The 20,719-nt window shown below is 54.0% G+C and overlaps 7 protein-coding genes across 7 annotated transcripts; 2 read left to right on the top strand and 5 right to left on the bottom strand.

Annotated features, from left to right (window-relative positions):
* The first annotated feature begins 867 nt into the window (after positions 1 to 867).
* B0H65DRAFT_461676 (AMMECR1 domain-containing protein) lies at positions 868 to 2,678 on the top strand. The gene has a single exon (XM_062826610.1). It carries the CDS (start codon positions 1,359 to 1,361, stop codon positions 2,247 to 2,249), a length of 891 nt encoding a protein of 296 aa, XP_062682991.1. The 5' UTR covers positions 868 to 1,358; the 3' UTR covers positions 2,250 to 2,678.
* A 74-nt stretch (positions 2,679 to 2,752) lies between these two features.
* On the bottom strand, positions 2,753 to 3,231 carry B0H65DRAFT_158752 (uncharacterized protein). The gene has a single exon (XM_062821204.1). The coding sequence runs from the start codon at positions 3,146 to 3,148 to the stop codon at positions 2,891 to 2,893; it is 258 nt and encodes an 85-aa protein (XP_062682992.1). The 5' UTR covers positions 3,149 to 3,231; the 3' UTR covers positions 2,753 to 2,890.
* On the bottom strand, positions 3,232 to 4,585 carry B0H65DRAFT_158751 (P-loop containing nucleoside triphosphate hydrolase protein). The gene has a single exon (XM_062821203.1). The coding sequence runs from the start codon at positions 4,275 to 4,277 to the stop codon at positions 3,315 to 3,317; it is 963 nt and encodes a 320-aa protein (XP_062682993.1). The 5' UTR covers positions 4,278 to 4,585; the 3' UTR covers positions 3,232 to 3,314.
* A 2,651-nt stretch (positions 4,586 to 7,236) lies between these two features.
* B0H65DRAFT_158951 (pyridoxal phosphate-dependent transferase) lies at positions 7,237 to 9,379 on the top strand. Its single transcript, XM_062821205.1, has 2 exons — positions 7,237 to 7,442; positions 7,608 to 9,379. Exons 1-2 carry the CDS (start codon positions 7,386 to 7,388, stop codon positions 9,156 to 9,158), a joined length of 1,608 nt encoding a protein of 535 aa, XP_062682994.1. The 5' UTR covers positions 7,237 to 7,385; the 3' UTR covers positions 9,159 to 9,379.
* Positions 9,244 to 10,566, bottom strand: B0H65DRAFT_571282 (Thi4 family-domain-containing protein; the record flags this gene model as incomplete). Its single annotated transcript, XM_062830478.1, has 2 exons — positions 9,244 to 9,568; positions 9,630 to 10,566. 2 exons carry the CDS (start codon positions 10,564 to 10,566, stop codon positions 9,471 to 9,473), a joined length of 1,035 nt encoding a protein of 344 aa, XP_062682995.1. The 3' UTR covers positions 9,244 to 9,470.
* A 1,292-nt stretch (positions 10,567 to 11,858) lies between these two features.
* B0H65DRAFT_522301 (uncharacterized protein) lies at positions 11,859 to 16,595 on the bottom strand (the record flags this gene model as incomplete). Its single annotated transcript, XM_062828774.1, has 5 exons — positions 11,859 to 12,824; positions 12,893 to 13,035; positions 13,090 to 15,482; positions 15,555 to 16,386; positions 16,460 to 16,595. The coding sequence occupies 5 exons, from the start codon at positions 16,593 to 16,595 to the stop codon at positions 12,063 to 12,065; spliced, it is 4,266 nt and encodes a 1,421-aa protein (XP_062682996.1). The 3' UTR covers positions 11,859 to 12,062.
* Positions 16,596 to 18,780: 2,185 nt separating this feature from the next.
* B0H65DRAFT_522304 (GTP cyclohydrolase 1 type 2/Nif3) lies at positions 18,781 to 20,674 on the bottom strand. The gene is made up of 2 exons (XM_062828775.1): positions 20,166 to 20,674; positions 18,781 to 20,084 (listed from the first exon to the last, which is right to left on the bottom strand). Exons 1-2 carry the CDS (start codon positions 20,372 to 20,374, stop codon positions 19,223 to 19,225), a joined length of 1,071 nt encoding a protein of 356 aa, XP_062682997.1. The 5' UTR covers positions 20,375 to 20,674; the 3' UTR covers positions 18,781 to 19,222.
* Between the last annotated feature and the right edge of the window lie 45 nt (positions 20,675 to 20,719).

Consider the following 20,719-nt stretch of genomic DNA (forward strand, 5'->3'; position numbering starts at 1 on the left):
CGGAACCTTGATACTGTTGGGAGAAAGTTCTCTGAAATATGTATGAAATCTCAAGTACCATATGGGGGCAATGTACCCCCTCGGTAGATACCGGGATATGTCAAGGTAGCACAGCAGGCGACAGTCATCAGTTGACATTCCACAGCTTCGTCTTCAGGAGGCTGTTTTCGAAGCTCACATCAAGACCAATCATCAACGTTGTCAAAGCCACTTACAGACTCGCCAGGCGCTGTCCACAACACGTTGGGAGAGAGTGATCTCCGATACAGCCCGACGATGCCGACATTTGTACGGCCTTTCTTCGAAGTCTGACCGCAAGAGTCAGAGGCCAGAAGAGTCTTTGTATCAGCGAGAAAGAATTTATCGATAAGGTCCAGATGCCTCTGGAACCTCGCTGCCTCGCTGACGGCGTCACGGCGGGAGGGAGTCCCGTCAAGGGAGACCGGGATATCCGGTGGATTGGATCTCGCTGAGATCCACTGAGATCCACTGGAATCCGTCGGCTCCACAGGTCACTGTCGGGATGACACTGACATGCTTCTGTGCCTCAACTCTAAATGTATGACCTAGAGTAAGGCCTAACGTCTTAACAGTTGCGCTTTCTGACAGTAAAATTGAGTGAACGTCTCCATGTCGTACAATTTCCGGTGCTTGATCAGCATGATAAGACGGATAAAAGATGAAAGTAATCAGATTTTGAAATTGGATCGAAGAGTTAGATGGAAGTCTTTCATCGTTGACAAGAATGGGAAGTCAAAAGAGGGGTTCCGCTGTTAGGGAACCATCAGCATTAATCCCTGCTGTCTTGTCTCACTGCCACAACCCTGGATTGGCCACGGTCATTGACTGGAGACCCGTCGAGTTACCCCTCGCTTTCGACGCCTTTCTTCCATTCACCTGTTTCCGTTTGTGCTTACAGGTAGAAACCATGACCCGACCCGGAACACGACTCAAGAATGGTGACCACACCATTTCCCGACTGGCGGTCATCCTTGGCTGGAATCCGGATGGATGATTCAGCCACGGCTCCATCCGCCTGACTGCCGCTCGTGCTGATGATCAGCACACTTCCACTTACAGCTTGACGTTCCTATCGCCCCCCACCCCCCGCACGTCGTAATCCTTTTTTTTCCTTTTTCTCTTGTCGCCTTCCTTTCGAAGAGCATGGTAACCTCTTCCCCTCCTTTTAAATGTGACAGGTATCTCCAGTGTTCAGAAACAGGCACGTACAACTAATTAGCAGCCGCCGCCTGCTCTGCCGTCATCATCATTCCTACTATCACAGCATCTCCGACGCCCTCAAAAAGTTGTACAGTCACCTTCTCGCCAAGAAACGCACCCCTCTCCCACCTCCAACCATGGCCACCGTCGAGCACTGTCTCTGCTGCTTCGAAGCACTCGTTGCCTATCATGAGCGTCGCAAGCCCATGAGCCTGTCTGAAATCGAAAAGTCATGGGCCGAATACATCAACACCATTGACGACGACGACGACGACGACGACGACGACAAAGAGGCTCCTGTCTCCAGCAAAGCCCCCCAGATCCCCGCGCTCCGTAGACTAGCCGCGGCAACCTTGCCCTCGTCGTCGACTTCATCATCGACCTCCCTTGCCACAAGCATCAGCACGAGCAGCACCAGCAGCAGCAACACGACCCTCCAATCCGGCATCTCCACGCCCGCAACCTCCATTGCCTCCTCAGCCTCTCCCGCACCACCAACACCCGTTTACGAATCCCCCCTGTTCGTAACCTGGAACGTCGTCGTCCAAGACTCGGATGATGATGATGACGTCTCCCTCCGCGGCTGCATCGGCACCTTCGAAGCGCAGCCTCTCTCCTCCGGCCTGCCCTCGTACGCCCTGACCTCGGCCCTGCAGGACACGCGCTTCCACCCCATCGGCCGGGCCGAGCTGCCGACGCTGCAGGTGGCCGTGACGCTGCTGACCGACTTTGAGCCCGCGGCCGACGCCATGGACTGGGAGCTGGGCAAGCACGGGTTGCGCATCAGCTTTGTGTATCGCGGACGGCGGTACGGGGCCACGTACCTGCCGGATGTCGCGCCGGAGCAAGGGTGGACCAAGGAGGAGACGGTGGTGAGCTTGATGCGCAAGGCTGGGTGGGAGGGAAATAAGTCGAGGTGGAGGGAGGTGGAGTTGAGGGTGGTCCGGTATCAGGGGAAGAAGGAGAAGTTGGGATTTGAGGAGTATATCGCTTGGAGGGATTGGGTGGATGGGATGAGGGGGGAGTGAACGTTAAGAGGAACCTCAAGAGGAGGAGCTGCATGGAGTTATTGGGTTACGTGGATGGAAGAGCTGCTTTGGTCCAGGAGTTATGGTGTGGAGTATTGGTAGACCGAGGTGTTTGGCGTAGAGGCATAAACGGATATGGCGAAGGGAAGGAAGTACGCGCGTGACGCATTTTCAAGGAAGAACCCAAGTAGGAACACAGGACGGAAGGTGGAAATCACGAGCGGCGTCACGGGAGTCTAAGGTACACCTGGATGGAGAGGTTCATACACCTAGAGAGGTATTTTGAGGCCCCTGCAAACGAACGGAAGACACTGCAGCTGAGCGACAGACATGGAGTTATGATAGACGGACACAGTCAAGAATAGAAGAATACGAGACAACAGAACTTCGAAAATCAACAGTCTCGAAAACCCAAAGTAAAAAGAGGCACGATCAAAAAACTGCATTTACCGCTTCATTGTTCAGGTTCGATAGAGCTAGAATCTGTTAAACTGCTCAAGATATCAGGCGCATTTCATGAACCAATATCTAACCATCCCGTTACCCATATACACCTCACTCTCTCTTTGCCATCTTACCAAGCATGCGCAATCCAACCACAAGCAGCTATCCTTCTTCAGCTTAACATTTGCGATGTTGAGTCAAGAGAGCTTCAACAACGCAAGACAAGACCAAGCAACGTAAACAGACACGGAAAAGGAAATAAAGAGAACAAGGACATAACGGAGGAATAAGACCAATAAACAGGCAAATAACCGCCATCGCGTGGTATCTTTCCCTTTCTTGAGTCGTCTGGTCTGCTGCAATAAACAAACAGAAAGAAGACATGCTGAACCGACCGACCGACCGATAAACTCCAACCCCACGACTCCGGTCCCATTCCTCCTAGTAGTAGCCATGAATAGAAGGGTGAATCAAGGCCCAGCCCTATTTGACCCCAATATCCATCAAGTTTTGCCTAGCAGCATAGCAGCAATGAACAAAAAAGAAGCATCAAAAGCGTGAACTAAGTAAGCCAAGGCAATCCAACCGGAAACAAACAGAGCAGGAATCCATGCTCTTATGCTAACGACACCAGAACTTCAAACTCTTCAAAAACCTACTCGCCCCTCCTCTCTTCCCTTTCCTCCTTCCACTCCCACCATCCTTCTCATCCAACCCACCCTCCTTCCCGCCCTTAGTCGGCAACGGACTCAACGGCTTCGTCCTCCCCCTGCTACTCCCAAGTAACTCCTCCGCCGCCTCCTGATCGACGCCCGTGATGCCCAACTCGGCTAACCTCCTCTGCTCCACCACCCTCCTCACAATCAGCGCAAACGTCTCCTCAATATTCACCTCCAACCTCGCACTCGTCTCCATGAACCCGCACCCTCGCGCCCTCGCCCATTCCAAGCCCGTAGCGGACGTTACCACCCGCTTCTCCGACAAATCGCACTTATTTCCCGCCACAATCTTCACCGGCGGGATCGCCTTGGCCCCCGAGCCAGCTCCCCCGCCCATGTTCGAGCCAGTAGCATACCGATTCGACATGCTCCCGCTTATCTGCGCCGGAGATAATCCCGCCCTGCGCGCCCGCGCCGCGTTATCCGCCCGCGTCTCGGCCTCCATGTCGATCAGATCGTTGAAATACTGCAGCGCGTCGAGGCTGTCGCGCGACGTGATGTCGTAGACCATCAGAAAAGCGTCGGCTCCCAAGTTGGACGAGGCCCACATGCCGCGGTACTCTTCCTGGCCCGCCGTGTCGGTCAGAGATAAGTGGTAGGTGACGCCGTCGATGCGCCGCGTGATGGAGTAGCTGTCTTCGATGGTCGGGTCGTAGTCTTCTGTCCATTGCGAGCGGACGAGGCGCAGGGTGATGGAGGATTTACCGCAGCCGCCGTCGCCGCAGATGGTGATGGAGATGGGGACGGGTGGCTGTTGGGATTGCCGCGTGCCTTGGGTGGGGGAGGAGACGCCGGCGGTGCCGGCGGTTTTGGCGGAGCCGGTTGAGGCTGAGTGCCCGTGACTACGGGGTTTTTGGGATGGCATTTTTTTCTTGGTGTTTTGGTTTTGGTTTGGATTTTCGGTTGGGAACGTGTTTGCCCTTGTTTGGTGATAGTTGGTTGATGTAACTAGCTGGGGAAAAAGCCTTTCTAGTTATGTATGTGATATTCAGATGGGATTGGAAAAAAGGGGCTGCTTGCTGTGCCCGCTTTGATATTGCAATTGAATAAGAAGTGGCGAAGTAGGCTTATCCTCAGGTAAATTTTCGAAAGGAGGGTCAGAAAAAAATGAAGATTTGGGGGGGGGGCAATCTGAAAGATATTTGATGGTAGACGAGGACAGCTCCGTATAAGAGAGGGGTCGGTCGGTTGGGTCGAGGTGGGTTGCAAGATAAACAAAGTTTGGGTCGAGCCTAAAAAGGAGGGGTGGGCGCACAGGGGGCCGTGTTCCTGGTGAGTGGTGGTGATGTGATGCAAGGTGGGATCCCTCCTTTTTTCCTTATTTTTTCTACCCCTAGGTGCGAGCGCGTCGTCGCAAGAAAGTTTGGTTCGACGTCACGTTTGACGGGAAACCAGGAAGAAGCGAGAGAGTGGGGGCGAAGTCACGCCGAGAGGGAGACTGCAAAAGGGACTGAAAAAAAGAAGGTTGTTTTTAGTCCGATATGCTGGTTGTGCAACTGCAGTGCGGTGCCGTAGAAGCAAACAACGAGCGAACGAACGAGCGAGCGAGTGTGCGTTTTATTCCAGTGTTTCTGGTCGAGTCGATGCGTTGGCTCGCAAGGGAGAAGTGGCGTGTGATGATGTTTTTGTTTTTTTCCAAAAGAACACCAAAAAAGAGGGGCGTTGAAAATAGTACCTTGATTGGTAAACCTCCAAAAAAAAAGTGAGAGATGAGGAACAACGAGGGTCAAGGGAAGAAAACCGGCTCAGCTTTCAAGATGTAAAAGAGGACGGGAGATGATGAATGGATTCGTATCAATATCACAAGAGCCCAGATGCTCGTTGTTCTTTCCGGAGTTCATTGAATTTGATTTGGACCGATACCCACATTTCATCTTGCCCGCCCGTCTTTCACAGGGGGTGACGTGCATGGGCAACCTAGCCATGGGGCCTCCCGGGGAAGAGCCCTCGTGCGTTGAATGCGACGGTCAGTAGGGGAAAGTTGCAACCTTTCGCAACGGCAACCCCCTTTGGGGCTTTGGCCTGTTTGGGGCACTGATGTCACATGTGCGCTTCATGACCCCCGGCGTTCTCCGGAAAGAGGACGACGTTGACGATGATGCTTGTTATGATGCTACCCGGCAGGTTGGAAACAGAGCCCAAGGCATGGATGTAATCTTCCTTCGGCACGATCTTGTCTCTCGTCACCGGATCTGGGTCTTTCCGTCGTTAACAAGGGAGGGATGACCTTTCGCGATGGATACCTGTAACGATCATCGATAACCGCCCGTCGATGAGAGCATATAGCAAGTAAAAAACAACAGAGCTGTCTATCTTTCTGTTGCTGCTTGGACAAAAGACAATGAGTCTTGTTCTGTTCAGATGGACAACAGGGGTGCAAAATGCCCCTTTTTGCTTTTCCACAAATTGGAAAGGATCAGCGCATAGGATTGGCTGTGATGGAAAACTCTGTGCAGACTATCCCCAAATGCACGACCGCTCAACCGGCTGCGCTTCCGGCAGGGCAACCATGACAGAATGGCGCACAGCGATTGCATGCAGCAGGCGGTGCCCAGGTGCCCCAGGAGCCGGCCTTGCAGCTGATCAGTTTGGAGAAAAGAAAGGATGATATCAGTCAACAAAAAACCAACCCAGATGACCGGCACCGTAGTTTCTCTAGTCTCTGCTAGCCTCTACTAGCCGCAGAGCAAACCAAAATATTGGGATTGCCTTCATCTTGAATAAGACAAGTCACATGTCAGAATTGGGCAAAAGATGGGCGAACGGAGCCGAATGGAGGAGAAGCGGAGATTGGCTGAAATGACATCAGGCAAGCGAGAGCCCCACAACTGCCCACTTCCTAGGTTGGTTCCACTGTTGAACGGAGAAAGCCCGCCCGGGCCCAGGTCCTCCACGTGCGAAAAAGGGTCCACACCCCGCCGGTCGCCGGGCGGCCGCATTGCCATTGCCTTCTGTTGTCTTTATGCCGGTCGCCGTTACTGGACACCCGAACAACGGGAGGTCGTGCCTGTCACGGACTCACGGTGCCTTGTGGGGAGGGAAAGTACGTAGAGGTAATGATCTGTCTTTTTTTTCTCTCCCGTTCGCCAACGCGAAAAAGTGCAAAACCAAACAGGTCCAAACGAGGAGCTTCACTTCAACAACCTCCAGCTGCACTGCATGTCACAGTTGTCTTTTCTTTCTTGCACCGCCGCATTCGCAATTCTTTCGTGATTACTCTTCTCTACTAGTCAATGGGCGGTGGTGACCGTGGGGGGAACCACTAGAGGTAACCAAACCAGCGGGACCGGAATTCATCCCGCCCTGTGATCTGACTCCAATTGAAGCTTTTTGCAGTTTGCTTCTTCAAAACCACACTACAATTCCAAACCACTCAAACGACATTTCAGAGGTGCATCGCGTTCAGGTCACCATACAGACGAACTAATCTCATCATTCATCACTACGCTGAAGAGATTTTTACACGACTCGATCAGCAGCATGAAATTCCAGAACAAATATTGGTCTACGATGAGGTCATATTGCGAAAAAGTCGGGTGCAGAGCCGATTGGATCCCCACTTGTCCCTTCTATGCTCCGGCAGGGAGTCGACGGCTCGACGGGGACGTCAAAATTCCCAAATGCGGCCATGTGCGGGATTTACGGGCTCCGCCTTCCGGGCTGCCCTGCGGCTAAGGTACGGCTGTCGGGGCGTTGAGGAAGAGTGGATTGCCGACCTGGACGGTGGACCCGGGGACGCTGACTTCTGTGAGGCCCAGGCGTCAACCGCGGTTCGGTTCACCGTTCCCTTGTTTACGGCGTATGTGACGGCACGCGGTGGGTGCAAAAACTCTGACTCTTCAGTTTTGCTTTGTTTCTTTGCCATGGTTTCTCTTTTCTCTTCCGCTACACCCGGCCAATTCTGTTCTTCTTGTCACTTCCTATTCTGGAGTTCAACAGGGCAAACAAACACAAACGGAGCGCCAGAACAACAATGAACGGAACTCACAGCACGGACAAGCCTCTGAACAGGGCAAGTGAGGTTGATCGTGTAAGTCCAAGCATATAGACTGTTAACCCTAACCCGCCTCTTCTCCAACGCACCCCCTTGAGGCCAACCACATCCTCACTTTCACCCCAAACACTTGATCAGACAAGATTGGATATCATTATGAAGGCAGAAATGTAAACTGACTCTAACTGACTCCATCAAAAGCTCATCGATGCGGTCAAATCCCTAATCATCCCCTTCATCCGGGACGCAGACAACGCCGCCTCTTTCCGAGCCAGCGGCCAGCTCCCCCCAGACAATCGCAATGTCCTCGTCGAACCTGAATCTCTCCGGCCGGACCAGCTAGTCAAGCAACTAGCCCTCTCCCTCCCCTCAGGCGAGGGCGCTGGTCAGCAAGGTCTGCTATCCACCATCCAGTCCATCCTGTCCCACTCCGTCAACACGTGGGACCAAGGCTTCATGGACAAGCTCTACGCCTCCACCAACGCCGTCGGCGTCGTCACCGAACTCCTCCTCTCCGTCCTCAACACCAACCTGCACGTCTACCAAGTCTCCCCCGCCCTAACCGTGATCGAGAAGCACACGGCCAAGCAGTTCGCCTCGCTCTTCGGCTTCACCGGCCCCCGCGCCGGCGGCGTCACCTGCCAGGGCGGCAGCTCTTCAAATCTGACCTCCATCGTCATCGCCCGCAACACGCTTTTCCCGCTATCCAAGATCCACGGCAACAGCCACACCGAATGCGGCGCCCCAGGCCCTTTAATCCTCCTCACCAGCGCCCACGGGCATTACTCGGTCGAAAAAGCCGCCGTGACGTGCGGTTTCGGCTCTTCAGCAGTCTGGACCGTCCCCGTCGACGAGCAAGGGCGAATGCAACCCGCCGCTTTGCGCGAGATTGTCCTAAAAGCAAAGGCCGAGGGTAAACACCCCTTTTACGTCAACGCCACGGCGGGAACGACGGTCCTGGGCTCGTACGACCCGTTTGACGAGATCGCGGATATCTGTGAGGAGTTTGGCATGTGGATGCACATCGACGGGAGCTGGGGCGGCCCGGCGGTCTTTAGCGAGAGGCATAAGCACAAGATGCAAGGGTCGCACAGGGCGAGGTCGTTGACGGTTAATCCGCATAAGATGCTCAATGCGCCGGTGACGTGCTCGTTTCTGTTGACGGATGACGTCAAGGTTTTTCATAGGGCGAATACGTTGCCGGCTGGGTATTTGTTTCATGGGCCGGCGGCGGACGATGAAGAGGAACAAGCGGAAGCTCAGACTCCGGAAGGGGTGACAAATGGGTGTGGAAACGGGAACGGCTCAGACGAGGTCTGGGATCTAGCCGACCTGACGCTTCAATGCGGCCGTAGAGGCGACGCGCTCAAGCTGGCGCTGTCGTGGATCTACTACGGCGCTGCCGGGTTCGAGCGCCAGATTGACGGCGCGTTCGACATGGCCGCGTACTTGGCTGATCTGATTTCCGAGCGCAAGGACTTTGTGCTGGTGTCGACGAACCCACCGCCTTGTCTGCAGGTGTGCTTCTACTATGCGCCTGGCGGGAAGTTGGCAGACGAGCCTGAGCAGAACACGAGGAGGACGAGGGTCATGGTGGAGAAACTCATTGCGAGAGGGTTCATGGTGGATTACGCGCCGGGCGACAAGGGCAGCCTCTTTAGGGTGGTGGTTAACTGCCAGACGTTGAGGGGAACGGTGGAGGGGTTGGTCAAGGGCTTGGAGGCTGTTGGGAAGGAGGTTGTGCCGCAATGAGTTGGGAAGGTCCAGATAATGTCATCTGGTGTGCACATCAGTCACTTCAGCACGACATCGATACAAAAGCGAAAAGGGGTTTGTTTCACGATCTTCCAGCAGCATATAGAGATGACTCGAAATTCTCTTCAAACACAATCTCGGGCTTTAGCCGACTATGCTCAAAATGACTAGGCCAACATATGGGACATTGTGTTTAAAATTTCCCTAGAACCCGTTGAACAAGAACAGACGTCAATTTGAAATATCTGAGGAGCCGCGAAAACAAATTGTTCCTTTATCCATCCACCACTTCTAACTCCCTGAGCAAGCCTAGTACTTGTCGTTCTGAGCCTTGCGAAGGTCGAACACGCGAATGGCCTCATGAGCAGCCTTGACACCGCTGAGAGCCATGGCTCCGAAGGTAGGTCCTGTGATTACCCAAGGTTAGCATGCAGCTTGATCAACCAAAAAAAAGACAGCTCAACATACCCATGCGATTGGCACCATCAATCTCCGACAACTCCATACCGCCAACGATCAGACCCGGGACGATCTCGCGGGTGTTGTTGACAATAGCATCCTCGGCGGGTTGCATATCCAGTCCGCGCATGCCGTTCAGGCGCTCCATCTGCTTCATGCTGACCAAGCGCTTGACCGAGAAGGCACCAAAAGGACCATCATGGCCCGTGGTGCTGATGATGACGGGAGCATTGATGGTGTTGGGGTCCATGCAGCTCTGGTCATCGTGATGCATCGACACCAGGGTCCAGTTGGTCACCACGCCCGCAATCCTCACCTTGGCTTCGTCCTCGGCCTCGCCATCATCTGATGACGACGAAGACTCGGCATGGTGCTTCCTGGTGATTAAGTCCTCAACAGTCGTGGCGTTGAACAGCTTGACATTGGGCCTCTGCAAGACCTTGCTCAACACAGTCGAAGTGAACAGAGCAGCATGCTTGACGACCACATAGTCACCTTCGTCCTCATACGGCACGCCAACCTCGTCCAAGAAGACGTCGGCAGGCTTGCGCATCACCATTGCGCTGAAGAGCTGTCCGCCCAACCAGGCGCCACCGCCCGGGGCGACGCCCGCTTCGATCATGGTGATGCGCAGGTCGGGCCGCAGAGTGGACAAGACGTAGGCGCACGAGAGGCCGCAAGAGCCGGCGCCGACGATGACAATGTCGGACTCGGCGTGGGCATCCAGGTCAGCGAAGTAGCGACGGGTCATGGCGCGCGAAACGGTGGATTCGCGAATGGGGGAAAAGGTGAAGGCATCGGTGCCGAGGGTGGGCATGAGCTCGAGAAGAGGCTTGGACAAGCCCCTGGCATCACGCTCAACGGTGGCATCGTTCTTGCCTACGGCCTTGGGACCGACGTTGACAAGAGTGGGGACGCTCTGCGGCTCGAGAACGGAGGGAGACATGGTGATCGATAGTTATCTGGGAATGTTAGGATGGCTGTACAGGGGAAGGGGGAGTGGGGGAAGAAGTTGAAGCATGATCCTTTCGCTGGTATTATCCAGATCAAGTTCGTCGCCGTATATTCTCAGCCTGTACTCCTCCTCTTGGCATGGCAAAGAGCTAAGCTAAGAAACCTATACCAAGGGGAGAAGTTGGCACCGGCTCATGCATTCAGATAGTTACCTCTGAAAGTATGTTTGAACGTAATCGACTCATGGTATAATCATCCAGCCAAGCGGGAGTCCATGGCTTTAACTCCTCCTGGAATGATGGTTCGTGCCATCTTGGTGGAGGAGGTTGTGGGTGGTCTGTACCCTTTGTGTTGAGTATCTGCTTGCATAAGGGTATTAGCATGTCAACACCTTAGATTGAAGGAGATGTGACGTCGAGTAAGCACGATGACACTTGCGTGATGGTACTAATTGGAACCGACGGCGGATGTTGATGCCAGAGAGATGGGTGATGGTGGAGAAAGGAGGGGAAAGAAGAAGCAGACCTTATGTGGGAGGAGCTGTTGCCCTTTTTATCATCGAAGGTAGGTGCGCTCTTGCACTGGCTGCTCCCGGTCCAGTTCGAGCTGCATCACCTTGCATTCTCTTGCCCCTCTTTCCTCCCTCCAACTGGACATCGTACCCGACTTCAAGCATTGCGGTTATCTGAACATGCCACCTTCCCTGCTTCCCGTGTCCCCTCATAACGCATGGTTGCCTTGCCTTCCTTTCCCCTCCTTTGCTGAAGTTCCACGGCATTGACGATCCTCTGATGATCACCCAGTCTATTGAGCCATCAAGCTACCCCTCTTCATCCCGTTCTTTTCAACAACCGTTCACCCCTTATCTCGATCCTCGACAGTGCGTACGTCAATGCGTGAACCGAACACCCCACTCTGGATGTCGGATGAACTCGCTGATGGCGTGCATATGAGGAAAGCAAACCGGGTAGCTACGGTAGCCGTCGGCCCAGATCCGAGAACCGAGGTCGCAATTCAAGGGCTGGTGTGCAGGTCTCCATGATAGCGTTGGATGAGTGGTACCGCCGTGTGACAAAGTCCGACACCATGCCGACGCCGAGAACCTTAACGGCCCGAACGTTCCCTTCCCCTTCTTGGCTACCACTGTCAGTAGGTCCTACTATCCACCGGGAATACTACCCGCCCACTAGAAGAAACTTTTGAATGTAAGTGGTCTTCACGAAAAGATAGTATTAAGGTCCTACTAACAAACAGCAACATTACGGACGTTATCTCTACCGACAGACTTTTTTGTTTCTCCATGATGTTTTCCATACAGCCGTATCCACCAGTACGTATGCATGCTTCCTCGCTTCGCCTCGCTTCTGAATAACAGGAACATGAAATCCCCTCATCTCCATCTCATTACAACATTATTGACATATTCGCAGATCCATTGAACCGCACTTCAGCGTGGGGGTGTGTGAGACAGTGTGACTGATGTTTTGCTCAACCGAGCAAGACCATTACGAGGTACCCAAGTAGTCCAAGGACCACCCCAGCACTAGCACGCCTGGCCTCAATATTCGAACCAGGAGCACCGGCTAAAACAGGACTATAGTCTGGCCCGGCCGCAGTTGTCGGGCGGTACGGGACAGCTGTATTGGTGACTACCACCGGATCCGGGTCCGGTGTTGGCGCCGGTGTTGTGGGAGTCGTGGCGGGCCCATGTGAGTCACCAGTTGACACTCCTCCACCCCCTGCCCCCGGCCCTCCCCCTACTCCCGGTGCGGAACCAGAAGGTTGAGGATCATCAAGAGGAGGGGGAGGACCGTAAGTATACCCCGCTGGGTCGTGCTCATTTCCGCCACCAGGTGTGGGAGGATCGGTATGAATCGGGACAATAGCCGGTGATGTTCCCGGTACCGATACTGCCGGTCCTGGCCCTGGGTACCCGCCACCTACTCCAACAATAGTCGATGTCGTACATTGCGACTCACTACTAACACTTGCTGCCGGTCCTGCGGTTCGCGTCACAATGGTTGTTGGGTTGAGCGCCGAGAACCAAACCTCGGAAGAAGGACGACCAACACCCGGGTCAATCACTGTTACCGTTGAGGTAGCATCTGGTTCGCCGTATGAACTGCATGCATGGCAAGGGCCTCCCGGCGTGTGTCCGGGAACAGTTCCAGTGTAAGTCGATGTCGTGCAGGTGCTGCATGGCTGGATGGTGACGGTTACGGTAGGCTCCGTTGCTGTTGTGCACGACGTCTAAATGGGACAAGGTCAGTTACACTCGCAAGTTTTTATCTATATCGGTCGGTGATGCTGCAACTTACCCTAGTGACAGTGAAGGAATGATCAGACGAGGCAGGAGTTCCCATGATGCAAGGGTAACATGGGAGGTTCGTTGCTGAAGTCTGGCAGATGGACCGGGTCATGGTGGCAGTACATGAGGTGGTTGTCGTTGTGACTGGTATCACTCTTTGTCAGTCTCAATCACTGGGAAATATCTTTGGGACCATTGTTGACTTACCCGTCGCCCCTTCAGGACACACCTCGATCTCCTCAATCATATAAATGATCTCAACACCAATCCACTTATCACAATTTACGGGAGTTGCGGTCGGGAACGGACTAGTAACACCGGATCCCAAGGATATCGGGGAGCCCGTCCCAGTACCACCCGATCCAGCAACGGTTGACACTGACGAAGGACTACCTGTTGTGTTGGTCCCGTTTACTGCAGCAGGAGAAGAAGAAGAAGAGAATCCTGGTGCTGTCCCTGATGCAGAAAGTGGCCCTGTGTGAGAAGCCTCACCACCACTCCCTGTTTCGCTGCCCGCTTGGCCTGTAGATACGGCAGAGCCTGGGTGAGTGTTAGCTGGATCTTGCGTCGAAAGCCCCCCAGAGGGAAGGCCGGGCAAAGTAGTAGCTGATGCAGAACCAGATACAGAAGTGGCTGTTAACTGACCCCCAGAAGATCCTGACCCAGATATGGGTGACCCCGAAGTCAATGACGACAGACTATTTGAGGGTGCACCAGACGCAGTACCACTGACAGGCTGTCCACTGCTGTTGGGCCCTGAGGGACCCAACGTGAGTGAACCACCCGCTCCTGAACTGCCATTAGAAAGGTTGCCCGTTCCTGTTCCCCCGGGAGCTTGTGCGGACCCAGTTGCTGAACCAGAATTACCACTTCCGCTACCATTGCCGCTGCCACTACCACCGCCAGCCGAGCTGCTACTTCCGCCCATAGTCGCGGTATCTGATCCAGATACAGGGATAGGGGTAGCAGTGGCAGTACTCAGAGAGCCTTCCCCTGGAGATGAGCCAGAATCTCCTGTTGTCTGACTGCCGGGCAAGGACGATACAGGTGTTCCCGAGGAGGTGAAGGTGGCGGTTTGGTTGCTGAACGGCGGGCGAGTAGACGAAAGTTGGGATGCTGTCCCAGATCCAGCTCCGGCTCCGGCTCCGGCTCCGGCTCCAGCTTCAGATGATGAACTTGCGGAGATAGGGTCTCCCGAGGCTGTTTGGATATCCGCGCTGGTGCTGGACGGGTATTGACCAGAGTCTGTGGCAGTGACCAGGCTACTGGATGGTGGCACTGCTCCGGGGTTCCCACTCGTGTTGGGTCCCTCTGTATCAGGCTCGCCACTGGCGATGGGAACAACTGTCACCGTTGATTGAGGAGCCGTAGTCTGGCCCGAACCTGAACTGGATGGAGATGATCCGCTAGGCTGAGAAGACGATGATCCCTGATTATCATCACTGCCACCACTGCCACCACTACCACTACCTCCACCAGACGACGGCTGCACACTGCTTTGAGCCGGGGGTTGAGCTGTCACCGTCACCTGATCACCAGAAGTACTGGGTATACCACTGGACATGCCGGGCGAATTTGACGGCGAGGCAGAACCTGAGGAACCTGGGATATCTGAAAGAGAGCCTCCTCCTGGTGGCTGGGAGGACACGGGCGGCTGCGCCGTCACCGTGACTGGTGGTACTCCCGACTGTGGACCAGAAGAGGAAGGAGAGCCTGGAAGCCCTCCAGTGGCAGTGCCAGGTCCAGATGCTGATCCCACAGGAGAACTGCTCGAGAATCCCATACCAGGATCAGCCGTAGCTGTCTCCGACGATGGGGGTGCATTACTACTATTGGGTCGACCGGAGCCGGAAGCAGTGATAGTAACGGGCCCGCTGGGCGCCAAACCACTGCTTGATTGAGACGATGGGGACGAAAAATTGCCTGCCTGTGAGGGCATTGAAGACGGAGGAGCGCCGCTGATAGATGGGGGTAAAGCTGTAACCGTGACGGGTCCTGATACAGGGCTTGATGAGGACGGAGAGTCGGAACTTTGTGGAGAAGTCCCATTGCCGGATTCAGAGGGCGGGAGAGCTGTGACGGTGACTGGACCTGAACCTGATGGTGATGGTAATGGTGAGCCACCAGAGTTGGACGGAGATGATGGCTCGACGGTGACGGTTCCGGGTGGTGATCCTGATGGATCTTCTGGCGGAGGAGGCCTCAGAGTGAATGTCGGTGGCAGAACCGTGACGGTTTCCGGTGGTGATCCTGATGGGGCTTCTGGAGGAAAGACAGTTACCGTTGGAGGAGGATGAGGAGGCTCTAGCGGCATGGTACCGTTGCCGTAGGTCATACTCGTGCTGTTGTTCGGAGCAGCAGCTGAGGCAGGCGCAGATGCAGGCAAAGGAGTTACGGTGATTGTCGGTGGAGCACTCGAAGGTGAGCTGGGACTGGAGGGAAAGACGGTCACCGTGATGGGATCGTTTTCCGGCCCGGTGGGCTTCCGAGTGCTGGAGGAATTGGTAAAGGTAAGATTTCCCGTCACGCTGCTTGAAGGGAGCGATGCCGTGACTGTGACAACGGGCCGAGAGAAGGTTGAGTTTGCAGGGAGTGAAGTGCTCAAAGCGATTGTGCTGCTGACTGGTTAGGAATTTCTCGTTAATCTGTCCGCGGTTGAGAAAGTAACCCACCTAGAGTTGGTAGAGACCGTGGAACTTGATGCGTTACTGGTAGTCGTCGATATGGTGTTGTCCTTGGGACGACACACTCCGGGACTGATCATGCCATAGATGCACTTGCACGACGCCGAGCAAAGACTCTCCGGAGTACCGTTTGCCTTGCCCTCATCGCACTGCTCATGGAACTTGGTGTCCGTCACATTGTTTCCGCACCCAACAGGAGTTGCTCCACGCGCAATAATGTACGGAATGCCCACGGTGCCGTCAGCAAACTCCTGCTGCCCCGGGCCGGAGGCGTTTACGGCGACGGCCAACGCATTGAAGCCACCGGACCCCTCCCGAGGGTAGTCCGAGAACACCTCATGGACACTGCAGTTCCAGTCGCTTGCTATGCCGTCGTTCAATGAGGTCATGACGTCGGACGTGGCTACGAGATGGGCGTCGTTCAGACACGGGTGGCTGAGGTTGCCCCGGACCTGGAAGTTTCCGATCTCGGACAGAGACTGGACAGCCATCTGGCTGGAGTTGCTCTGATAGTAGCACGAGAGCGAGAAGTACATGCCCGTGCCGTTCTTGTTGCCGAGGGTGACGTGGCTGATGGCGTCCTTCATCATGGCATAGGCTCCCGGGAGCCCGAACCATTTGGCGTGGAAGGACGGGTCGGTGCCGATGAGGACCATGTTCCCCGTCACGGCCGGGGACCATACCTTTTTCGTGTCGTCTAGGAACTTGATGGTGTTGAGACTGGTGTTGCAGAGGCAGTCGGGGATGATGATGGCCTTGTATTTGGCAAAGTCTGCCGTGGTCATGTTGTACCATTCTGCTTCATCTTTGCAGACGTGGGCTGGTTGTTTTCTCTTTTGTCAGTACTCGCTCAAGTATCAAAAGGTCAAATTATGCTAACTCGTCACACTCACCTGATAGCCCCAACTTGACAGTCTCATTATACTCTGAGTATTTCAGGCCATGCATATACGGGAACAAGACATCTTGAGCCAACGCAACGCTTGCCAAGCTGGCAAGAGCCAGATGAATGATGAAGACGAGCCTCATCAGGATTTAATGTCGAAAATTTGGTAGTGATCCTAGGGCCTAGGGAAAAAAGGAGCGGGTGAGATAGATGTGTCTATCAATTTGACTGACTTGCACGTCTGGAAACGAGTGATACTCCCGGAGGGAAGCAAAAAAAAGAACGCAGGAAGGAAAAGACTGAATAAAGTCAGTAGCCAGAAAAGACACCCTTCTAGCCGAACGGGAAAAAGACGATAGGGAAGAGGGATCTTGCTATTTGAGCAAAACCGATGCGTTGAGTGAAGCATAAGATTAAGGAGAGTCAAGGTAACCATGGGGTTCTGGGATCTCCATGAAAGCAAGCACAGGGGGAGTTGGAGTTTCAAAGGATTGTCTAGAGGGCTCGAAATTTTCTTGCTAACTGACGCTGTCATCACCCCCAGGATCTGGAGAAGCAGTTGACCCATCGCCGCGCCGCCGCTGAACTAAACCAAACAATAACATGGTCTATATCAGGAAGTATCGTGTTGCACATTCCGATACAAGACAAGTAAAGTAGGTATCTATCTGGGGTCGCCGAGGAGAGGCAGAGGCAGAGGCAGAGGCAGACCAGACACGAAACAAGCTTCTCTGGGGACAACGTTGGCCATGTGCTGAAAGCGTTTTCCCCCCTCCATTGTTGTTGCTGTGTCTTCTGCGCTGCTGTCTTGTTGTGTCTACAGCCCTAGGCGATGTTTGGAGTCATCGACTACCTAGACACCAAAATGCTTGGCCTACGGATACCTTTGGTGATCATCACCAGCCGTTCAAGATCCAAAACATCAGCAATATGTATGTAATCCCGAGATTCCCCGTGGGCTTTGAGGCACTCCCAGATCTCATGTTGTGAAGCGTGGGCGTCAAAACACAAAAGCGGAGAAATTACGCAAGCTTTCAGCCGCAGCGATACCGCTGCTGACTAGGTACCTAGAGCTATGAGCTATGTTCCAGACAGACAAGACGGCAAGTTCCTCGCTGTGGCCCTCGCCGCGCTCCATCTAGGTGAGCATATAGTCAGCCCGGTCTGACATGGTCGTCTTTACTTTCCCTGATAGCAGAGGGTAACGGACACTGATCTGGTGTTACACGAAATGGACGTTAGACATACATACATGGAGTCAGCCCGATGGGCAGACAGACAGGAAACTTAGATCAGCGAGAAAAGCCAGGATCCAGGAACCAAATGCGTGCGAGACATGGTTGTCTAGGAGTGCAATTTTATCTCAGTCCTACCTACTTACGCTTTTCACTCTTTCGGTAGAGGGAGTATCTTCAGCAAGACACTCACTAAATTGTTCCTCCAGTAACCCCCCAGTTTGTGGCCAGAGCATACTGCAAGATCTAAAAAGATCAGATCAGCATACCTTGTTTGGTGTAATGGGCAGACGGACATGTATGTGGTGGCGTGGCGGGCCAAGAGAAAAAAGTTGCCCCGTAGCTCCAATGTCTTATGCTCTGATGGGTTTGAACCTCAGCTGATAGATTTTGGAAGTAGGTACCCGTCCGTTCAGCACTCAGCATTCAGCACTCAGCAAAAAAAACAAGAAGACCAAGAAGCAGCGGAGCCGCGAAGAACGATGATGGATGCGTCATAGTTCAATATTTCCGTCCCGTCTTACTTGGAGATCCGAAAAGCTGGGAAAGTCACCTAGTATAATAGAGTTTGACCGAGAACGAGAAGAGAGATATTATTGGCATCGTTCGGCCCGTTGAGTTTGCGTCTTGAGTCTTGACGGCGGAGTGTTTTGGTTTCAGCTCTCTCGTGTTGTGACGGATGACTGAAGAAAGACAATGACAACTAAAGACATCGGATATCGGCGACGGCGGGATTGCGGGATTGAAAGGAAAGAAGTCAGGCTGGATGAGGAGATATGATGTCAATGTCAATTCGGGAAGACGCGGTTTCAAGAACGGGACAATGAGGGAGAAGATATTGGCAGAGTGGAAGGAGCTAACGGCGGAGCGGAAGGAGGCAACGAGTTGTGGAAATGGTGATTTGGTGGGCAGCCCACGTTTTTTGGGTGTAGAACTGAAGGGACTCGAAAATGTCGTTTCGGCATGGTGGCGGTTTCGTTGCGTTGGCTTAGGTCTTTCGATACAGCCATTGCTAGCTTGATTAGGCCGTTGAGAGATGCCACAGAGTGCCTCCATATCGGGCAGTGAAAACCTCATGCCTAGCTTTAGGATTATACGTAATAATTTGTTTGCATTGATGGCAACATTTAGAGATGCAGGATCTACATATCTAGCCAGGAGATGAGGTGGCGCCCCCTCGACACCCACCAGGGATACATTGTATTCCCAGTCCCTCGCTCCTGCTGCCATCCAATCTCGGGGAGTCCATGCCCCGATAGTATCTGCCAGGGTGTGCTTGCCCGATCCAGAGATGTGTAGATGAGTGAAATGTGCAGGAGGCAGGGACGATGAGATCTGCTTTGGTCCCCTGTGTAAACCCAAAACCGAGCTAAGGAAAAATGGTCAACGGGGTCAGGTCATACACAGATCCAGCACCCTCCTCTCTCGTGCCTCCCAGTGCCAGGCCAGGACCACCACTGCACCATATGTTGATCTTGATAGTGGCTCCAACCCTCCGAAAACTCTCAATTTCCACCACTAGTCCAAACGTCCGTCTACTCCTTCCCAAAAGCCCAAGCGGGCATCTTCCTCACATCCCAGATCTCAAACGGATCCGCATCCTCCTCGCTCACCAAAACCTCAGGGTGCTTAACGCCCTCCTTCTCCAACTGAGCCTGCAACTGCGGCTGCAGCCTCTTCTTCAAGAACTTCCTCTCACTATTGCTGTGAAACACAGTCACGACCACTTTCCCCTTCATAGTCAGCGCCAGCGCATAGTGATGCGTCATCTCGCCGGTAACAATCAGATCGGCGTCGCAGTTCTTGAGCACGCTTTCCCCGCTTCCCGCGCAGATGCCCACGCTCCGGATGGTCGTGACCTTCTTGTCCTTGGGCGCCGCAATCATGATGTGGTTCAGCCCGCCGAGGCCTTCGGCATAGGCCTTGATGATGTTTCCAAGGTAGACGGGGTGGCCGAGCTCGACTAGGCGGCCGTAGCCGGAGTTGAAGAAGGCCGGGGGCAAGGAGGACGTGATGGAGCTCGAGATGGGCTGGCAGATGCTCCGCTTGGTCTCGACGCCGTGGCCGTCGAGCATGTCGGCTAGCCAGTCGTTCATGCCGCCGGGCGCGGCGTCGACGGCGGTGTGAGGGGAGTACACGGCGATGTTGGCCTGGGCGAGCTGCAGGAGGATGCGCTGCTGGGGATCGGCGAGGGTGACGGACTTGAGGCCGCGGAAGATGAAGGGGTGGTAGGAAACAATCACGGAGGCGCGCTTCCGGATGGCTTCCTCGGCGACGGCGACGGTGAGGTCGTTGGTTAGAAGGACGGTTGGGGAGACGTCCTGGCCGGCAACGGCAATGTTCTCTTGGAGGAGGCCAACATTGTCCCAGGCCTTGTCGGCGAGTTGCTCAGGGTAGCTGGTCGCAGTTAGTATCAGTCATGGTAATCGGTCATGTTGAGTGAAGTCGTTAGAAAATTACAAGTGGAAAGCAACTTACAGCGCCCGCATGGCGGCAACTACCTGCTTGGTGAACTGGGGGCTCTCGAGGGTTGAAGTCATTGTGACGGCGGGGTGGTTATTTGAGTTTTGGCAATACGCTCTATTAAAAGCTCCCGGGAGGATAGATGATGCTTTATAGCAAAATGCAGCAGGTTTGGTGAATAATCTGGTGGTGATCCTAGTAGGGATCTTGAAGACTGCGCTCATGAGTGTGCCCGGGGCAAGTGTTGATGCTCAAAAGTGGGCAGCTCCGGGAAAAATTAAGCTGTGGTTTGGTCAGCGGGGTACATTAGGAAATGGAAGAAAAATAAGAAATATTATTTATCGTCTTCAGATTCAACCAACATACATCTGATTTCTACTCAAATCTTGTTGTCCTCGTCAATTGTTCAAGTGAAGTGATTGTTTACAACCTGGACTCGAACGAGGGAGCTCCAAGCGGGGAGGGTGAAGCTCCCGAGCTCGAACCTTGCAAGCTCTCCCGTCTCTCCACTGTCAACCCTAACCCTTCTTCCACTCTTGGTGAAAGCTTCATGCCAAGACCTGCAATTC

Source organism: Neurospora tetraspora (assembly GCF_033439725.1).
Source record: "Neurospora tetraspora strain CBS 560.94 chromosome Unknown B0H65scaffold_3, whole genome shotgun sequence".
NCBI classification, from domain to species: Eukaryota; Fungi; Ascomycota; class Sordariomycetes; order Sordariales; family Sordariaceae; genus Neurospora; species Neurospora tetraspora.